Below are 21,302 nucleotides of genomic sequence, written 5' to 3'. Positions count from 1 at the left end.
TCCCCACTATGCCACAGTGCCGCCCCCCCCCCATCTGTTTTCATAGCACAAATTTTAATTGAACTGCAATGCTGAATAAGGTGACTCTATAAATACACTGTTCTAATCTTTTAAGAGACTTTTAAGGTGTCCTCACAGTCTTTTCTCAATGTTATTTGTACATGAAGGCAAAGCCTTGATACTGTAGAGCAGGGTTGGAGAATGTTTAACTCACTGTGGGCTGTATAAGGCCCTAGAAATCATTAGATCTATCCTGCTGAGGCAACAACAGGTGGAACTGAAAATTCAATAAATTGGCCGGCACCGTGGCTTAACAGGCTAATCCTCCACCTTGTGGCGCCGGCACACCGGGTTCTAGTCCCGGTTGGGGAGCCGGATTCTATCCCGGTTGCCCCTCTTCCAGGCCAGCTCTCTGCTGTGGCCCGGGGAAGGCAGTGGAGGATGGCCCAAGTCCTTGGGCCCTGCACCCGCATGGGAGACCAGGAGAAGCACCTGGCTCCTGGCTTCGGATCAGTGCGATGCAGCGGCCATTGGAGGGTGAACCAAGGGAAAAAGGAAGACCTTTCTCTCTGTCTCTCTCTCACTATCCACTCTGCCTGTCAAAAATAAAAAAATAAATAAATAAAAAAGAAAATTCAATAAATGTATAGTGGGCTACTTTTTAAGTTATATGGCTGGGGAATGATGTTAAAAATATCCAAATGGGGCCAGCACTGTGGCATAGTGGGTAAAGCCCATTACTTGCAGTGGCCCTTGGTGGAAAAAAGGTTCTCCACCCCTGCTGTAGAGCATTGATGCCCAAGTGCTGCATCCCAAATCCTTAGACCAATTTCCATGAGAAAAAATAAGGATAGTGGAGAGTGTTCATTATATTATTTCATGACTGATAGACTTGTTTCTATAATTTTTTAAGAAAAGATTTATTTATTTGAAAGGCAAAGCAATAGGGAGGGGGGGGAGAGAGAGAGAGATCTTCCATCAAGTATTTATTCCCCAAATAGGCACAACACCAGGGCTGTGCCAGGCTGAAGGCAGGAGCCGGAAACTCCATCCTGCTTTCCCATGTGAGTGGAAGGGGCCCAAGAACCTGGGCCATCTTCTGCTGCCTTCCCAATCATATTGGCAGGAAGCTGGATTAAAAATGGAGCAGCCAGAACTTGAACTGGCACTTCAGTATGGCATGCTTACCCTGCTGTACCAGAGTGCTGGCCTCTGTTTATATAATTTTAGTGCCCTTTTTTGAATTAATGGTGATAGTAAAATAGTAATTTAAATTTTTACTTGGCAAAAAAAAATAAAAAAAAAACAGTCACCATAGTTTGTATGTATGAATGTATGTATGTATTTAGGCTTGCTTTTTATTTATTTGAAAGGCAGAGTGACAGAGAGAGAGGTCTTCCATCTGCTGTTTACTCCCCAAATGGCTGCAGTGGCAAGGCTGGGCCAGACAGAAGTCAGGAGCCAGGAGCCCCTGTGCGTGGCTGGGGTACAAGCAGTTGGGCAGCTGCTGCTGCCTTCCCAAGTACATCAGAGGGAGCTGGATGAGAAGCAGAGCAGCCAAGACTCAAACTGACTATCAGATAGGGCATGCCGGCTGTGCAAGCAGTGGCTTAACCCATTGCCCTGTTGATGCTGGTCCACTTACCTTACCTTTTTTTTTTTTTTAATTTGTACATTTTGGAAGTCTGGAAGCTACTGTTTCATAGCTGCCTCTCTTTCAATTCCATTTTCTTTCCTTTACTGGCTTAGGAATTTTTCTTAAGTGGTCAAGTAGCATTGTATCTTCTTGTTTGTTGTTTTAAGAACCTTGTAACAGAGGCTGGCACTAGGCTTAGAAGGTTAGGCCTCTGCCTGCAGTGCCAGCATCCCATATGGGTGCTGGTTTGAGTCCCGGCTGCTCCTCTTTTGATCCAGCTCCTTGCTAGTGTGCCTAGAAAGCAGAGGAGAATAGCCCAGGTTCTTGGGCCCCTGCCACCCACATGGGAAAGCAGGATGGAGTTTCTGGCTCCCACCTTCAGCCTGACAGGCAGAGTGGACAATGAGAGAGACAGAGAGAAAGGTCTTCCTTTGCCGTTGGTTCACCCTCCAATGGCTGCCGCGGCCGGCGCACTGCGCTGATCCGAAGCCAGGAGCCAGGTGCTTCTCCTGGTCTCCCATGCGGGTGCAGGGCCCAAGCACTTGGGCCATTCTCCACTGCACTCCCGGGCCACAGCAGAGAGCTGGCCTGGAAGAGGGGCAACCAGGACGGAATCCAGTGCCCCGACCGGGACTAGAACCCGGTATACAGGCACCGCAGGCAGAGGATTAGCCTATTGAGCCGTGGCGCCGGCCATTTTGCATAGTTTTTAGAAGATACTTTTGCTGGGAGTGGATCTGCTTCTCAATACATAATGTCTTTTTTTTTTTTTTTTTTTTAATTTTTGACAGGCAGAGTGGACAGTGAGAGAGAGACAGAGAGAAAGGTCTTCCTTTAGCTGTTGGTTCACCCTCCAATGGCCGCCGCGGTAGGCGCGCTGCAGCCGGCGCACTGCGCTGATCCGAAGGCAGGAGCCAGGTGCTTCTCCTGGTCTCCCATGGTGTGCAGGGCCCAAGGACTTGGGCCATCCTCCACTGCACTCCCTGGCCACAGCAGAGAGCTAGCCTGGAAGAGGGGCAACCGGGACAGGATTGGTGCCCCGACCGGGACTAGAACCCTGTGTGCCGGCGCCGCAAGGCGGAGGATTAGCCTAGTGAGCCGCAGCGCCGGCCAATACATAATGTCTTTTGCTGCTTTCAAGGTTTTCTTTTGTTGGGTGGGGTCTGGCGTTGTGGTATAGTGGGGTAAAGCTGCTACCTGTGATGCTGGCATCCCATATGGGCACCAGTTTGTGTCCTGTGTGCTCCACCTCTCATCGAGTTCCCCGTTAATGGCCTAGGAAAGCAGTACAACATGACCCAAGTGTTTAGGCCCTGCCACCCATGTGGGAGACTCACATGAGGCTCCTAGCTTTGGCCCGGCCCACTACTGGCTGTTCTGGCTGTCTGGGAGTGTACTAGTGGATGGAAGATTGACATCTCTGTCTCTGTCTCATTTTCAAATAAATAAACATCTTTTAAAATTTTTTTTATCAGTTTAAAAAATATTTTTAATTTTTGATTTATTTGAAAGGCAGAGACAATGGTCTTCAATTCACTGATTTACCTCTTAAGTACCTCTAGCATCCAGGGTGGGCTAGATGAAAGCCAGGAGCCCGGAAGTCAGTATGAATCTCCCATTTGGGTGTCCGAAACCCAAGTACTTGAGCTATCATCTTCTGCCTGCCGGGCTACACATTAGCAGGGAGCTGAAATGCAAAGTGGATCCTTTCCTCAAACCTAAGCACTCCAGTATGGGGTACAGGCATCCCAAGCTACAGCTAACCACTGTACCAGACACCTACCCATGCCTGGTAATTTCTTACTGGATGCTGGGCATTGTGAATATTACCTTGTATAGTATTTGATACTTTTGTATTTCTTGAGACATACTTAAATTTTGTTCCAGGACATAGTTAAGTTACTTGGTAATAGTTTGTTCCTTTTGAGGCATGCTTTTAAGTTTTGTTAGGTGGGAGCAATCCAGCTTTTAGTTTAGGCCTGATTACCTCCTCATCAGTGTTCTACTTAGTGCTCCAAGTATTAGGAGGTTTTCCTACTCTGGGTCATGGAACATGAACTGTTCTCAGCCCTGTGTGAACTCCAGGCATTGTTCCTCCTGCTTCTTCCCGGAGGTTCTTTTCCTTGCCTTGAGTGGCTTGCCTCAGACCCATCCACAAAATATTCACTAGGAGCCTGGAAGGCAGTCCCTTTATAGTCTCTCTCTGTATAATTCTCCTCTCTCTGCCATTTTCTTTCAAAGTACACTGCCCTGCAAATTCTAATTGTTTTTGGTCTTCAAATTTACAATGGTGTCTTCTCAACTCAGTGCTTCCTTCTCATGCTGCATCCTTTAAGTTCTCTAGGCAGGAAGATGTTACTGGGGGCAACCTCAGGGCTCACTGTGCTTTTTGCCCCCTTTTTGTAATCACTATTCCACAGTGTCTATTATCATCTCATTCTTTTTCTTTTCTTTTTGATAGTTTGGATATATTAATCTTCAAGGTTAATTCAGTATGTTGACTTAACTAAAACATTGGCAGTTGACATATATTAGGTACTCAAAAATGTTCAATATATAAGAGGATTTAGTTAAGTAATTTATTATAGGATATATAAGAGTTGTTTAAGCATTGCTGTTTCTTTTTGGGAAAATTGTAATGTTATGTAACTGACTAATTTGTATTGTACAGAAACACTCTAACAGGAAGTTGGAACTGTTTTAAGAAAATACATTTTGAGATTTCAAAGGTTGCCTCAGTTTCTCTTCTTTTAAAAATTTTATTTATGTTACTTACTTGAGAGGCAGAGAAAAATAGAAAGGAGGACAGAGACTGCTTCCATCTGCAGGTTCACGTCTTGTGTGCTCAGGAGCCAGAAACACAGTCCTGGTCTGTCATGTGAGTGGCTGTGACCCAAGTGCTCGGACTATCACCTGTTGCTTTCTAGGATGCCCCTTAGCAGGCAGCTGGAATCTGGAGCCGAGCCAGTGTTAGAACCCAGGCACTCCATTATGGTGCTGGTGTGCCAAATGTTATTATTTTTTTTTTTTTAAGATTTATTTATTTATTTGAAAGGTAGAGTTGCAGAGAGAGAGAGAGAGAGAGAGGTCTTCCTTCCACTGGTTTAGTCCCCAAATGGCCACAACAACTGGAGCTGGGCTGATCTGAAGCCAGGAGCCCGGAGGCTCCTGCAGGTCTCCCACGTAGGTGCGGGGGCCCAAGGACTAGGGCCATCTTCTGGTTTCCCAGGCCGTAGCAGAGAGCTGGATCAGAAGTAGAGCAGCCAGGACTCGAACCAGTGCCCATATGGGATACCAGCATTGCAGGCTGCAGCTTTTACCTGCTGCCATAATGCTGACCCCATGGCACTAAATGCCCACCCCCAACTCAATTTTGTTTTAATTGTGATCAGGGTGAAGTTCTAAACAATAGTAGATTTTGATCTGGGAGAAAAAAACTCATTCAAGATGATAACATCAGGTTTTAGAAATATCAGGTTATATGATCTTTTCTGCAGTGGGAAGGTGAATTTTTCAATGGCTAGAATTTGAGGATTGACAGTATGCTGTGGGTAGTATACAAGAAAACTTTATGGGCTGGTGCTGTGGTGTAGTGGGTTAGTCCTCCACCTACAGTGCCAGCATCCCATATGGTCTCTGGTTCTAGTCTCAGCTGCTCCTCTACCAATCCAGCTCTCTGCTATGGCCTGGGAAAGCAGTGGAGGATGGCCAAAGTGCTTGGGTCCCTGCACTGGTGTGGAAGACCCAGAGGAAGCTTCTGGCTCCTGGCTTCAGATCAGTGCAACTTCAGCCATTATGACCATTTGGGGAGTGAACCAGCAGAAGGAGGACCTTTCTCTCTCTCTCCCTCTCACTGTCTATAACTCTACCTCTCAAATAAATAAAATCTTCAAAAAAAACTAAAGGAAACTTTATAGGAAATGATTATCTAAGTTCCAAGTTTAGATTAAGAAAACTAGAAAAAATAGTCTGATGTAGTTATGGGAACTATATTGGGGAACCATGGTGTGTATATGTTGTAGATTAAAGTTCTTTTTCACTTTTTACAAAATAAAATTCAATCTAGAAAAATGATTTTTCTTTGTTGACTCCTACCCAGTTTGTGATCAAAGAAAAAGGTCATGTAACTGGATTTCTATCAAGATTAATGTTTGTTTTTAGAGCCAGTTATTTCTTTTTTAAACATTTATATTATTTATTTGAAAGGTAGAGCTAGAGAGAGAGAGATATCTTCCATCTGCCGGTTCATCCCCCAAATGACTGCAATGGTAGGGGTTGAGCTGATCCAAAGCCAGGAGCCAGGAACTTCTTCCAGGTCTCCCACATGGGTACAGGGGCCCAAGTACTTGGTCTTTGCTTCCACTGTCTTCCCAGGCCATAAGCAGAGAGCTGGATTGCAAGAGGAATAGCTGGGACACAAACTGGTGCCCACATGGGATGCCAGTGCTTCAGGCGGAGGCTTGGCCTGTTACACCACAGCAGGTGTAGCAGAGCCACTTATTTCTAATATGATAGATTGTTTACAAGACAAGTGTTTTTATTTATTTATAAAGATTTATTTAATTTATTTGAAAGACAGAGATGGAAGAAGGGAGAGAGAGAGAAAGAGGCCTTCCATCCACTGGTTCACTCAAATGGCTTTGATGACCTGGGCCTAGGCTGAGCCAAAGTCTGGAGCCGGGAGCTTCATCCAGGTCTCTCACATGGTGCAGGGGTCTAGGCATTTGAGCCATCTTCTGCTGCTTTCCCAGGCACATTAGTGGGGAGCTAGAATGCAAGTGAAGCAGCCTTGACAGGAACTGGTGCCTGTATGGGATGCTGGCTCACAGGCTGTGGCTTAACCTGCTGTGCCACAACACCAACCCCAACAAAAATGTTTAATAAATTAGTTTTCAGTGCTCTGGTTATCAGCTGAATCTATGTGAAAACTTCCAAATTTGAAAACAGTGAATAGAAAATAATGGTAATGAATTATAGCTAGATTCTGTGGTGTTAGCCTCTGGGCCTGAAGCTTGCTTTCTTTATTAAAGAAGAGAGTTTACCAAGTATTAACATATCAGCATCGGGAGTGGGTATAAGCTTCAGTGGTTAAGATGCCTGCATCTTATTTTAGAGTGCCTGTGTTGGAATCCTCGCTCTGCTTCTGTTTCCAGCTTTCTGCTAATATGTACCCTGGGAGGCAGCAGGTGATGGCTAAAGTAGTTGAGTCTCTGTCTGCCACTTCATGGGAAACCTGGATTGAATTCTGGGCACTTGGCTTCAGCCTGGCCCAGCCCCAGCTGTTGTGGGCATTTGGGGAATGAACTAGCAGATGGGAGATCTCTGTCTGTTTCTCTCACCGTTTTTCAAATAAAATAAGTAAATAAATAATTAAAAACATACTAGCACCAAACTTAGATTGTCCTTGATAAAATAGTATCTGTGGTATAAAAACTGAAACAGGACTAGTTTTCTTGCTGTGATTCATTGATAGTGAATGTCGTTTCCAGAAACTTTGAAACATACTGAAAGAAGGTATTTGAATGAAAAAAAAGAGGGGGGGCGTTGTATTTACTCCTTAAAAAGGCAGGAGGAAAGAGAAGGAGAAGAATCTAGAGATATCCCACTAAAAGCATGAGATATTACAGTGTCTTCAGAGATTTGGTAAAAGTTTCAATGAAATTTCATAGATGTGTCTGAATTTATTTTGGTGTAGAGGTTTGCAGTCTAGTGCCAGATTGCTATGCATTGATTTGCCTTTTCTATTAGTATCATATTTCTGTTGATTTTATTTAGCATTGGAATTAATGTAGTTATTTGGAATATTCATCCATTGTTTTTTGAATTCACCAGAGGATAGTAGAAAATGAGAAGATTAATGCAGAAAAGTCTTCAAAACAGAAGGTGGATCTGCAGTCTTTGCCAACCCGTGCCTACCTGGATCAGACAGTTGTGCCTATCTTATTACAGGGACTTGCTGTGCTTGCAAAGGAAAGGTAAGACAATAGTGTCTGCCAGTGGAGCTAGCAGAGAAAGCAGAACAGACTTCTCTAATTGGAAGAACATTAGTTATATATGGCTACCTTTTACTGTATAAGTTATGAATAGTAAAGTTTGTCTTTAAAGAAGTCAGCCATAATTTCACAGTTCACACATTACATTCTTTCTCTTGGTATTACATCATGTACATGTTTGTAAATTTTGTATTCTCTTTAACTTAATATAACAAAATTTTTCCTTGTTTCTATAGTTTTTATGAATATAATTTGTTATTGTAATACCACAACTAGAGTATTTCTCCATTGTTGAAGATTTAGGCCCAATTTCCTTTGTTTTTATGGGTCACTAGGTATTTTATCTATTTCCATGCCTCTTTTGCTTTTGTTTAATGCTTTCTTATGGAAAATTCCCAAGGTTTTCTAGTTTAAAGGACATGATTCTTATTATATAATATCATATTTCTGTCCAAAATTTTATCCTTAAAGCCCCCGGGGGAAGGTGTTTGGTACAGTGGTTAAGTTGCCACTTGGGACACCTGTATCCCATATCACTGTTTGAGTCTCAGGTTTTAAGTCTCCACTCTGCTTCCACTTCTAGCTGCTAATGTGCACTCTGGGAGGCAGCAGGTTATGGCTCAATAAATTGGGTCCCTTCCACTGATGTGGAAGCCAGATTGAATTGCAGCCGCCTGGCCCAGCCTGGCCCAGCCTGGCCCAGCCCCTCCTGTAACATGCATTTGAACAACGAACCAGTGGATGGAAGACCTCTGTCTGGCTCTGTCTTTGTCTCTCTACCTTTCAGATAAAATTGAGAGTAAATAAAACTTGTGCCAAAATGCTTTAATTAACATTTCCTTATTAAAGAACTTGAGGGAGATATGCCTTTTAGTAAGACTTAGAATAGATGTCTTATTTAGTTAAAGATTATACGAATAAGCAGTAAATAAGTTTTTGATTGTTTATTTATTTGTAAAATAGAATTTATTTTGACAGATTTTTTTGATTCTATTACAACTAAAATGTGGATGTCATATGTATACACTGAAGGAGAAAATTTCAAGTTTTCAAGTCACAATCTATTTTAAATATAATCTTAAAGTAAAAATGCTGGCAAAGTAATTTATCAGATTCACCCTAAGTATTATGTGAAAAATGTCATCTATGTGTAGACAGTTCAAAAGGATGTTTACAGTGCTAAGAGAAGTTTTGCAATCATCATAGATGATTTTTAGTATGTCTTTTCATAGTAGTTTTTTTTTTCTTTTAATATTTATTTATTTGAGGAGTAGAATTAGAGAGGGAAAGAGAGAAAGGTCTGCCATCCTCTATTTACCCCCAAAATGGCTGCAGTGGCCAGAGCTGAGCTGATCTGAAGCCAGGACCTTCTTCTAGATCTCTCATGTGGGTGCAAAGCCATCTTCTGCTTTCCCAGGCTATAAGCAGAGAACTGAATTAAAAGAGGAGCAGCCAGGACACACACAGACACCATATGGGGTGCCAGCACCATAGGTGGAGGCTTAGTCTACTTTGCCACAGCACTGGCCCCCATGGTAGAGTTTTAAATAGCATCTCCACAACTTTTCATCTTTGGAGTTGTTTTCCTAGTAAGAGTAATTTATGTAAAGATGTTAAGCATGAAATAACACCTACTTTTATACAGATACTTCTCAGGTATGCTCTGTGTTCCAGTATTAAAATTATTTTTTTAATAGATTTGTTTGTTTGTTTGTAAGAGAGAGAAAGAGAGAGAGAGATCTTCCATCCAGTAGTTCACTCTCTAGATGGCCACAATGGTTTGGTCCAGCCAAAGCCAGAAGCCTGAAACTCCATCCAGGTTTCCTAGGGTAGAGGCAGGGGCTGAAGTACTTGGGCCATCTTTGCTGGTTTCCCAGCCCATTAGCAGGGAGTTGGATCAGGAGTGGAGCAGCTGGGACTTGAACTGGGATGCTGGCTTCTCAGGCAGCAGTTTAACTCACTGTACCAGTATGCCAGCCCCTAAAATTATTATTGATTTACATTTTGAATAAAAATAAGCATAACAGAATTTACTACTGAAATAAATATTGATTGCTTTAATTGGTCACTTAGAGTTCTCTGTATGCCTTGAAGATGCTATGGTCATTTTCTTTTAATTATTTGCTGAAGGATAATATAATAGAAAATTACACCATAGTTGTACAGCCTGATAATTGTTAACAAACTAAACATACTTCTGTTGTACTCAAATCAAGAAACTGAATACTGTCTGTCTCTCTTGCGACCCCTTTAAGTCTCTGTTCTTGGTAATCATCATCATAGTGTCAGTGTGTCTTTGAAATACGTGTTTTAGAATTGAGTTCATAGCCGAATTTAAGCCATATAATAATTTCAGAGTTCGTTGTTGGCTGATTTGCTTGCCTATCTCATTTACCGTATGATTATAAATACCCTTTGACTGTAAAATGAAAATTTAAACTTCAAAAGGTATGTTTTCATTATGAAACATTATGTTTAAATTCACACATCTAGTGAGTATATGTCTCAACTTTGGATTTCTTTTCCTTTCAGACCACCAAATCCCATTGAATTTCTAGCATCTTATCTTTTAAAAAACAAGGCACAATTTGAAGATCGAAACTGACTTATTGGGAAGAACAGAAATATGTGATTGATATTGCAGATTTATGTGATTAAGAGGCAACTTAAATTGCCATGATTTTCTCCCATTTTGGAAGTATCAGAACCTTCAGGACAATAAAATATTTCCAGAGTTGCAGAAGAGAACAGATCTCCCTTATTTTGATTTAATTACCATAATTATTTAATGAGCATATTCTGTGCAATTTATTCTCATATTGTCTATATCTTTGTTTTTAAAATGACCTTCACAATAAACTATCACAAAGCCATTATTTTAAAGTAGTTTTTATTCTGTTTGACAAATATTTTATGCGGTTGAATTATTTTCATAAATTGTTTCTTTCTTGTGTTTTGTAATGCAACAGAGTGAAAATACAGTGGAGTCAAGTATAAATTAAAAACCCAGGGCCGGTATTGTGGCGTACTGGGTAAAGTTGACACCTGCAACACAAGCATCCCATATTGGCGCCAGTTCAAGTCTTGGCTGCCCCACTTCCAGTCCAGCTCTTGTTAATGGTCTGGGAAAGCAACAGCAAATAGCCCAAGTCCTTTGGCCCCTGCCACCCACATGGGAAGCTCCTGGCTTCCCCCTAGCCCCTTCCTGGTCATATCGGTCATCTGGGGAGTGAACCAGTGGATGGAAGATACCTTTTTCTCTCTTTCTCTGTCTCTGTCACTCTTTCAAATAAATAAATGAATTTAAAAAAGAAAAAAGAAAAATTCAGCTAATTTTTCTCAACATTGTCCTTGGGCCTCTCTGAGTTGGGATCCGGTAAGTCAGTAACAAACATCACAGGTGATTCTAATGGATAGTAAAATTCACAAACTGAAAAAAGCATTGTAAAGGGAGTGCAATATCCTCCAATGCTGTCGGCCTTTATAGTGATAATAGCTATCATTTATAGTCCTACTATGTGTCAGGCGTAGTACTGTTTTACTTCAATTATCTCTAGTCAGCAACTGCAAAGTAGATACTATAATTCCCATTTTGCATATGAGATAACAGACTTGGGAGAGGTTAGGTGAGTTACGCAAGACAACACTGCTGGTAAGTGCTTGCATGAAAATTCAAACCCAGTTCTACCATGTGTCGCTGAGATACACTAACATTAAGTGCCATCACCTCCCTTTCCATAAAAATAAGCAGCTGGGTGCCAGCATTGTGGTTTACCAGGTTAATCTGCCTGTGATGCCTGCATCCTTCGTGGGCACCAGTTTGAGTCCAGGCTGTTTTCCTGCTGACTAGTTCCCTGCTAATGGCCTGAGAAAAGCAGAGGAAGATGGCCCAAGTGCTTGGGTGCCTGCATCCATGTGGGAGACCCAGTAGAAGCTCCTGGCTTTGGTCTGGCCCAGCCGTGGCCATTTGGGAAGCGAACCAGCAGATTGAAGATCTCTGTTTCTCCATCTCTCTCTAATTCTGCCTTTCAAATAAATCATAAAAGAAAAAAAAAAAATACTTGTGTCTGAAGGCTAAAAATGTTAAAATTTTGCCAAAGTTAGAAATGTAATGCTGAGGCCGGCGCCATGGCTCAACAGGCTAATCCTCTGTCTTGCGGCGCTGGCACACCGGGTTCTAGTCCCGGTTGGGGCGCCGGATTCTATCCCGGTTGCCCCTCTTCCAGGCCAGCTCTCTGCTATGGCCTGGGAAGGCAGTGGAGGATGGCCCAAGTCCTTGGGCCCTGCACCCGCATGGGAGACCAGGAGAAGCACCTGGCTCCTGGCTTCGGATCAGCGAGATGCGCCGGCCGCAATGGCCATTGGAGGGTGAACCAATGGCAAAAAGGAAGACCTTTCTCTCTGTCTCTCTCACTATCCATTCTGCCTGTCAAAAAAAAAAAAAAAAAAAATGTAATGCTGATGAGGTCCGATAGTTCTCTTTAATACAGGAAATAATTATTTCAGTAAGCCTGACATTTGTGGGGAGGTGGTATTAGGGGTTTGATTGCCATCTGCAGGTCTGCATATTTATATGGGAGAAATCTGGAAATATTTGTCTTTATATAGTAGTTTTCACACATGTTAATCACATCAAATTAATTTTAGTTGCCCAAAATGATCTAAATGAAAGATCTCTGTGAGTGAGATCCCGGTGGGAAGAAGGGGCTATCAAAGGAGGAGGTACCTTTCTCTGAAGAGAGGAGAGAAATTCCACTTTAATTTTGGCCCTGTCTAAATAAGGTCGGAGTTTGAACTCTAGAGGCTTCCATAGCCTTGGCAGCTCATGATTACTGACGTCATAAATAAGAGTGTCAGTTGTTAAATCAACAACAGAAATCACTGTGCACTTGCTCCTCATCTAGGACTTCTGTCCTTAATGTGTTGTACTATGCGAATTAACAGTAAAACTTGGTATTCAAACAGTACTTTATACTTTGTGTATCTGTGTTGGTGCAAACTGTTGAAATCTTTGTTTGTTTGTTTTTTGACAGGCAGATTTAGAGAGAGAGAGAAAGGTCTTCCTTTCCATTGGTTCACCCCTCAAATGGCTGCCATGGCTGGCACACTGCTCCCATCCGCTGCTTCCATCCGAAGCCAGGAGCCAGGTGCTTCCTCCTGGTCTCCCATGTGGGTGCAGGGCCCAAGGACTTGGGCCATCCTCCACTGCCTTCTCGGGCCACAGCAGAGAGCTGGACTGGAAGAGGGGCAACCGGGACAGAATCTGGAGTGCCGGCGCCGCAGGCGGAGGATTACCCAAGAAATCTTTACTTAGTTAGAATTGATCTACTGTATATAAAGATAATTGAAAATGAATCTTAATGAAGAATGGGATGGGAGAGGAAGGAGATGGGATGGTTTGCAGGTGGGAGGGTGGTTATAGGGAGAAGAACCGCTATAATCCAAAAGTTGTATTTTTGAAATTTATTAAATAAAAGTTTTCTATAATAAAAATAAATGCTAAAAGAAACAAATTTTAGTTGCCTGGCTAATCTGTACATTAATCCACTCAGGTGTTTCTAGTAATACTTTATTTTATTTAAGAAAGAATTATTTGAGTGAGCTCCCATTGGCAGGTTCATTCTCCAGTTGCCTGCATCTGCTGGGAGTGGGGCTGACAAGCTAGGAGCTGGAAACAATCCAGGTGTTCCACATGGGTGGCAGGAGCCCAATCACTTAGCCTATCACCCTGGGCTGGGCCAGGCCAAAGCCAAGAGCTTCATCTGGGCCTCTCACGAGTGTAGGGGCCCAAGCAATTGGGCCATCCTACACTGCTTTCCCAGAACATTAGTAGGGAGCTGGATGGGAAGTGAAGCAGCCAGGACACAAACTGATGGTGGCTTTATCCACTTCACCACAATGCTGGCCCCTCTTAATTTTAGAATAACTGCTGGTTCCCTTAGTCATAATTTAACATTTGAGTCAGCTGTAATTAGGCAATATTTATGAAAGCATTGTAAATGCTATCTTTTTTAAAAATAAAACTCTCTTTTTAGCATTGCTTCTTCTTCTTTTTTTTTTTTTTTTTTGACAGGCAGAGTGGATAGTGAGAGAGACAGAGAGAAAGGTCTTCCTTTTTGCCATTGGTTCACCCTCCAATGGCCATTGCGGCCGGCGCATCTCGCTGATCCGTAGCCAGGAGCCAGGTGCTTCTCCTGGTCTCCCATGCGGGTGCAGGGCCCAAGGACTTGGGCCATCCTCCACTGCCTTCCCGGGCCATAGCAGAGGGCTGGCCTGGAAGAGGGGCAACCAGGATAGAATCCGGCGCCCCAACTGCGACTAGAACCCGGTGTGCCTTCGCCGCAAGGTGAAGGATTAGCCTGTTAAGCCACGGCGCCGGCAGCATTGCTTCTTTATAGCAGTTCACATCAGAGCTACTCTGATTTTCAAAATTATAAATCATGTAATTATGTGCTTTGTATATTATATACTAATATATGTATGTACATACCTGGAGAGTATGATTCAATTGGGATAGTACCAGAGTTTATGAATGTGTGAATTTGACAGAAGCTCAGGCCGTGTGGTGCATACCTTTAGCTAATGACTACCTAAGAGGTGTTTGGTGTTTGCTTCGGGAAGGTAGTGCGGTCTTACTGCCAGTGTTCTATTGAATTATTTTCAAGAAACAGCTTAAATTACTCAATCTTGAATTTGATACTGAGACTAGGACTGTCTTTTGCTGGCAGTCCATGCACTAGTTAGTACTTACTTTATACCTGGCGACATGCTGATAATGCTTCACATGAATTATGGTTTAATCCTCAACCCTGAGCGGTAGATTTAATTAAAAACAAGCTATCCAATTGCGTTTATTTTAAAAATCACTTTCTTTGAATATGATAAAAAGCTATACAGATTTGATGCCTTTGAAGTTGTTTCAAAAAGTTAATGGAAAAATGCAATTAAAAGAGAAGTGTTTTTTGGTGCAAAGGAAAAAAACCAAGCTGTTCTATGTGTGTACAATAGAAATCCTGTTGTCTCGCTGGTATATGAAAAGGAATTACAGTAGGGATCCACAAAAGACACACTACCAACACTTTTTCTAAAACAAAAATATTCATCTGTATTAACTTGGTAATATTTTGATTTCAGCCTGCGTAAGGCATCTATGATTGGTGTTCTTTATTATCTTTCTTCTACAAACCAAATAATGCATGGTCTACAAGTTTGTTTCAGTTTTTAGAAGGACATTTTACACATTTTAGGAAGTAATTTGTACAATGCTAGATTTTTTTTCCTCCCAGTCTTAAGTTAACTAGTTTGCCTCTAATTTTTTTTAAACGATTTTATTTATTTAAGAGGTAGAAGCCGGCGCCATGGCTCAACAGGCTAATCCTCCGCCTTGCGGCGCCAGCACACCGGGTTCTAGTCCCGGTCGGGGCACCGATCCTGTCCCGGTTGCCCCTCTTCCAGGCCAGCTCTCTGCTGTGGCCAGGGAGTGCAGTGGAGGATGGCCCAAGTGCTTGGGCTCTGCACCCCATGGGAGACCAGGAGAAGCACCTGGCTCCTGCCATCGGAACAGCGCAGTGCGCCGGCCGCAGCGCGCCTACTGCGGCGGCCATTGGAGGGTGAACCAACGGCAAAAGGAAGACCTTTCTCTCTGTCTCTCTCTCACTGTCCACTCTGCCTGTCAAAAATAAAAAAAGAAAAAAAAAAAAAAGAGGTAGAGTTATAGACAGTGAGAGGGAGAGACAGAGAAAGGTCTTCTGTTTGCTGCTTCACACCCCAAAATGGCTGCAACAGCTGGAACTGTGCCAATCTTAAGCCAAGAGCCAGGAGCTTCTTCTGGGTCTCCCTCACAGGTGCAGGGGCCCAAGGACTTGGGCCATCTTCTACTGCTTTCCCAGGCCATAGCAGAGAGCTGGATTGGAAGTGGAGCAGCTGGGACTTGAACCTACGGCCATATGGGATGCCAGCACTGCAGGCAGCGGCTTTACCCACCATGCCACAGCGCCGGCCCCTGTGTGTTTGTATTTTTGGGCTTATGTAATGAATTATATAATAGCATGCCTAGGACAACTGGTATAAATAAGTTGGAGAATGTGATTTGTCCTTGGTAAGAATGCACACAAGGGGCTGGTGGTGTAGCATAGTTGGTAAAGCCACCACCCGTGAAGCTGGCATCCTATATGGGTTTGAGACCTGGCTGCCCCCTTTCCAATCCAGTTCTTTGCTAATGTACTTAGGAAAGCAGTGGAAGATGGCTCAAGTGCTTGGGCACCTGCACCCATGAGGAAGACCCAGAATGCCTGGCTCTTGTCTCCTGGCTTTGACATGGCCATTGCTGCCATGTGGGGAGTGAACCAGCAGATGGAAGACCTCTCTCTGTCTCTCCCTCTCTCACTCTGTAACTCTGGCTTTCAAATAAATAAATCATAAAAAAAAATTTTAAGTGCACACAAAACTGAGGAAGGGGTGCGGTACTGTTGAGAGTCATCTTACAAGAGTATCGTCTCCTAGCTCTAAGAGTTCAGTTTATGGTGGGTATTATTCTGAGGGATTGCAGGGCATCGTTTACTCCAGTAAGTTGGTTAATGGAAATCAGTTTGGAAGATTCTATGCTTGGGTGATGTATTTTTTTTTTTTTAAGATTTATTTTATTTTTTGAAAGACAGATTGACAGAGAGAGGGAGAGATAGAGATCTTTCATCCACTGTTTTACTCTTCAAATGGCTACAGTGGCCAGGGCTGGGCCAGGCTGAAGCCAGGAGCCTGGAGCCTCAGTCGGGTCTCCCATGTGGGTACAGGGACTTGGAGGCTTGGGCCATCTTCCACTGCCTTTCCAGGCACATTAGGAGGGGGCTGGATGGGAAGTGGAGCATCCTGGGTCACCAGAACCTATTCTGAATTAATGTCTTTGCACTGATCCAGCACCACCACAGTTTAAGAATTTACACTTTCAGAATATTGTTGTTTTTAAGTTTATATATATATATATATATATTTACTAAACAATATCTTCCCCTTTAAGTGGTCAAACAGTAGTAGTTTTATATATATATATATATATATATATATTTATTGGCTACATAAAATACAGCACGCAAAGGATCAGTGTGGCACAGCAGGTTAAGCCACTTCCTGCAATGCTGGTATCTCATGTGTACATTTCCTCTCTATATATAACGCTGCCTTTCAAATAAATAAATCAATCTTAAAAAAAAAAAAAGAACTGAAATAGGGTCAGACAGGGTATAGACACCTTGAATTGAAAATGAAAAGAGGGACAGCGCTATGGCCTAGCAGGTAAAGGTGCTGCCTGCAGCTGCTGGCCCCAGTATAGCAGGATTTTAAGATGGATAACTTCATGTTAGAAATGTGACCGAATAGTTGTAGTAATTATGTGAAATATTGTAGCCAGTTCTTTTCCTGGACTGGACTCCAAAAAGACATAACAAAGTTGGAGACCTGACACATACTATCAAACTGTAGAAATAAAGGACAAAAGATCAAACCTATAAGCAAATATGAGAATCCACTTGTTTAAAAAATCTCTCAGTGTAAATAACAAAAGACAAAAGTAGTATAATAGTATAAAATAGGTCACCAGAGAGAAAAAGAGCAAATGGTCAGGAAAAATTGTCTTTTAAAAAATTTGTCAGGGGCTGGCGCTGTGGCCTAGCAGGTAAAGCCGCTGCCTGCAGTGCCGGCATCCCACATGGGTGCCAGTTCTAGTCCCGCCTGCTTCACTTCCGATCCAGCTCTCTGTTGTGGCCTAGGAAAGCAGTGCATGATGGCCCAAGTCCTTGGGCTCCTGCACCCACGTGGGAGACTCGGAAGAAGCTCCGGGTTCCTGGCTTGGGATCAGCCCAGGCCCAGGTGCTGCAGCCATCTGAGGGGTGAACCAGTGGATGGAAGACCTCACTCTCTCTCTGCCTCTCATTCTCTCTCAGTGTAACTCTTTCAAATAAATAAATAAATCTTAAAAAAATTTTTTTTCAGCCTTTAAAAAAAGATGTATATCTTTTGACTCAACCATTTCATTTCTGGGAATCCTAAATATTTAATAAAAAAAAAGCTTTTATAAAAATCATTCTAAATTTTTGGAAATGAGCAGATTTTCATGTTATTGGAATTATTCAATATGTAAAGTACTTAGCCCAGTGTGAGATACATTGTGTTTAATAAATGTTACTTAAGTTTGGTTTCTAAAGTAGAACGAGGCAAAGGTGACTGATGCTAGGTGAGAGCACCAATTTTGATTGAAGTTAAAAGAGCTCGTGTGCTGAGCTCTCTTCTAAACACTATTGTGTCATTCTAGTTTGTGTTTTGAAAGGTAATAGAGAGACAGAGAGAGAGATCTTTGCTGGTTTGCTCCCCAAATGGCTAGGGCGAGGCCAGGAACTCCATCCGGGTCTCCCATGTCAGTGGCAAGGGCCCAAGTACTTGTGCTATCTTCTGCTTTCCAGGCACATTAGCATGGAGCAGGCTCAAAAGGAGACCTTATCCCAGGATGGTGTCCTGGTGTTGCCACTGTTGGGCCTGGAATACTTTTCTAATATGGGACTTCCAGTGTTAGGGGGCTCCTTAAGCTGGCTATTAGCTGTGGGTAAGGAAAATCTAAAAAGTCAACTTGGTACTGTCCTATAGATTCAAAAATTAAATCTCAGGATACAAACAGGTGTTTTTTAAATGTAGTTGTATGTATTTGACACAAAAATTCAAAAACTACATATTGAAAAGGTGACATCTTTGGTATATCCTTGCACCTTAGCTACCCAGCTTTCAGTTTGTTGTTTCCTTCTACACGCATTCCACATAAGTGCAAATGCTTGAGAATACACGTATTCACTTACACAGATGGCAAGTACACAGTTCACGTTATTCTGCAATTTGCTTTTTCCCAGTTTTTAAAGCTCTTTTTTTAAATTTTTAAAAATTTTTAAAATTTTTTTTATGGGGTGCAGGGCCCAAGGACTTGGGCCATCCTCCACTGCACTCCCGGGCCATAGCAGAGAGCTGGCCTGGAAGAGGGGCAACCAGGACAGAATCCGGTGCCCCGACCGGGACTAGAACCCGGTGTGCCGGTGCCGCAAGGCAGAGGATTAGCCTGTTGAGCTGTGGTGCCGGCTAAAGCTCTTTCTATACCAATAATATATTGCCACCTCATTCTTCTTTGTTTATTAGAAAGGTAGAGAGAGACAGAAAGACAGACACCTTTCACTGGTTCATTCCCCAAGTGCCCACAAAAGTCGGGGCTGGAGCAGGTTGAAGCCAGGAGCCATGAACTTAGTCTGTCCTCCAAAATGGTTGGCAAGGACCTGAGTTTAGTTGAGCTATCACCTCCTGGCTTCCATGGTATGCACTATTGAGAAGCTGGGATGGACAATAGAGCCAGGACTCAAACCTAGGCATTGCAGGATGGAATGTGGTCCTCCCTAGTATGAACTTAAGCACTGCACCAAATGAGCACACCACCCAGTTTCTTTTTTTAGTGGGTGTATTTGTATGTCCTAATTTAACAAGTCTCATACTGATGGAGTGTGGGGTTGGTTGTAGTTTGCTAGTATAGTCTGCTACAGTGACTATGGATATGCTGTTCTTATACATGCTGGCGTTTGAGTTCTGGGACCAGTGGCACCTCTTATTTCTTAAAGTCTGTGCTTCCTAAGATCTGTGTATTAGTGAAGATTTTTTCCTTGCCCTGTACTATGAGTGAAGTTTATGGAGTGTGATACCCAAATCACTGGTGGATATAATGGAATTTGGTAATAATATGAAACTACACTTATGCCAAATAAGCTCCAGGAATACAAAGTAAACATTTTGCATTATACAAATGTTCTGTAATTTAGGGGAAATGAGTAAGGGAATAGTTTCTTATTTTGTTCTAGAGTGTACAGTTGAGTATGGTAGCCAGAATGTGGTAGGCAGGAAGAATATGGTAGATTATACTGAGAATGTTCTAGATATAATAGAAGATCCTCTAACCTTTCACTTTTATTGGCATTGTGGTCTATGTTGAATTTGATCAGTAAGAAAAACCCTTTGGGGAAAGAAGCAATGTCCAAATGAGCATTTTAAAGGGAGGAAGCTTAATTTTAAATTAGATTTCTAGTTTGGAATAAGACCTAGGATTGTTGCTAGGAGCAGAGGATAATGATAGAACAACGATACAGAATAGCTGATCAAGTGTTTTCATGTACCTTAATGAATCTCATTGTAAGCCTGAGAGTTAGCCATGACTGCTATTTGCATTTGACAGATGAGAAAACTGAGCTTGAAAACATGAAAGTATTAGATGCCTATGGTATCTAATGCCATAGCTAATGAGTGGCAGAGCCAGGACTCAGATTTAATTTTCTAGTTGGAAGGGCCTGAAATATGTTTTCTTTGCTCACTGTATCCAATTTCATCTCCTCCCTACTTTTTTGGTGGTAAACAAAATCTGCAATAATTAACCACAAGAGGAATCACCCAACCAGCACTTAAAATTTTCCTTTCCCTTTTTTATCTTAAAGGTTTATTTATTTTGGAAAGTCAGAGTTACAGAAAGGGGAGGGTAGGGAGAGGGATATCTTTCATCTGATGGTTCACTCTCCAGCTGGCTGCAATGGCCAGGGCTGGGCCAGGCCCAAGACAGAAGCCTGGAAATCCGGATCTCCCACTTGGGTGGCAGGGGCCCAAACACTTGGGCCATTCTCTACTGCTTTTCCCAGGCCGTTAACAGGGAGCTGGGTGAGAAGCGGAGCAGCCCACACAGGAACCGGCGCCCATATGGGATTCCGGGGTCACAGGTAGTGGGTTTCGGCCCCTCAATTTTCCTTTCCTTGAAATTTACAATGAAGGGTTTACCATTTCATCAGCTGTCTCTGAGTTTGGTTGTCTAGAGAGTACCATGGACTCCGAGCTCTAGTCTTCCTTTTCTGTTACTGTAGGTTTGGCTTTTTGGTTTGTCCGTTTTTACCTTTTGCTGTATATAATCTTAATATTTGGGCAGGTTAGTTGGAGTCAAGGAGCACAGACTCCAGAGGTAGTGTAACAACTCCATAGGAAAATGAGTGAGTCAGTAGCGGTCCAGTCATTGACCAGGCCTTGGGACAGGGATTTCACACAGTTTTTTGGCCCTAAAGTTGGAAAGGAAGGGAGGAAGGGAAAGGAACATGCCTTTAAAACAATATGCATTGGGCGACAGGTAAAGGTGGTACCTGCAGTGCTGGCAACCCATATGGGTGCTGGTTCCAGTCCCGGCTGCTCCACTTCTGATCCAGCTCTCTGCTATGGCTTGGGAAAGCACCCAAGTGCTTGGGCCCCTGCACTCGCGTGGGAGACCAGGAAGAAGCTCCTGACTCCTGGCTTCAGATCCACACAGCTCTGGCTGTTGTGGCCATCTGGGGGGCAAACCAGTGGATGGAAGACCTCTCTCTGCCTTTCAAATAAATAAATAAATCTTAAAAAAAAAAAAAAAAAGCGTGTATGTGGCTCTGGGGAAAGCTAACCCTCAAGGTCAGGCGGTTTTCACTGTGGATTCTTCCAGGTGCCTGTTCAGTGTGAAACTCAAATATAGCGGTTTTATGTTTCTAGACCCGAATCTTTGATGGAAGGCAGACAGCTCTTCCTCTCTTCCCAGTTTTGGGGTGTTACACCTGGTAGTAACAGCAGAGCAGGTTCAAGATCCGGGATTCTACAAC

The 21,302-nt window shown here is 42.9% G+C and overlaps 1 protein-coding gene across 2 annotated transcripts in view; it reads left to right on the top strand.

Moving 5' to 3' along the window:
* Nucleotides 1-10,505, top strand: part of DPY30 (dpy-30 histone methyltransferase complex regulatory subunit) — a 34,333-nt gene extending 23,828 nt beyond the window's left edge. For both annotated transcript variants that reach the window (XM_062209217.1, XM_062209216.1), the window contains exons 4-5: nucleotides 7,469-7,611; nucleotides 10,162-10,505. In XM_062209217.1, coding sequence (XP_062065201.1) covers nucleotides 7,469-7,611; nucleotides 10,162-10,234 — 216 coding nt within the window. In that variant the 3' untranslated portion in view covers nucleotides 10,235-10,505. The remainder of the gene's footprint in view (nucleotides 1-7,468; nucleotides 7,612-10,161) is intronic.
* Nucleotides 10,506-21,302: the final 10,797 nt, after the last annotated feature.

The sequence above is a fragment of the Lepus europaeus genome, chromosome 13 (assembly GCF_033115175.1).
Source record: "Lepus europaeus isolate LE1 chromosome 13, mLepTim1.pri, whole genome shotgun sequence".
In the NCBI taxonomy this organism is placed as follows: Eukaryota; Metazoa; Chordata; class Mammalia; order Lagomorpha; family Leporidae; genus Lepus; species Lepus europaeus.
Note: the sequence above shows the minus strand (reverse complement) of the source record. Positions and strands in the feature narration are given on the sequence as shown.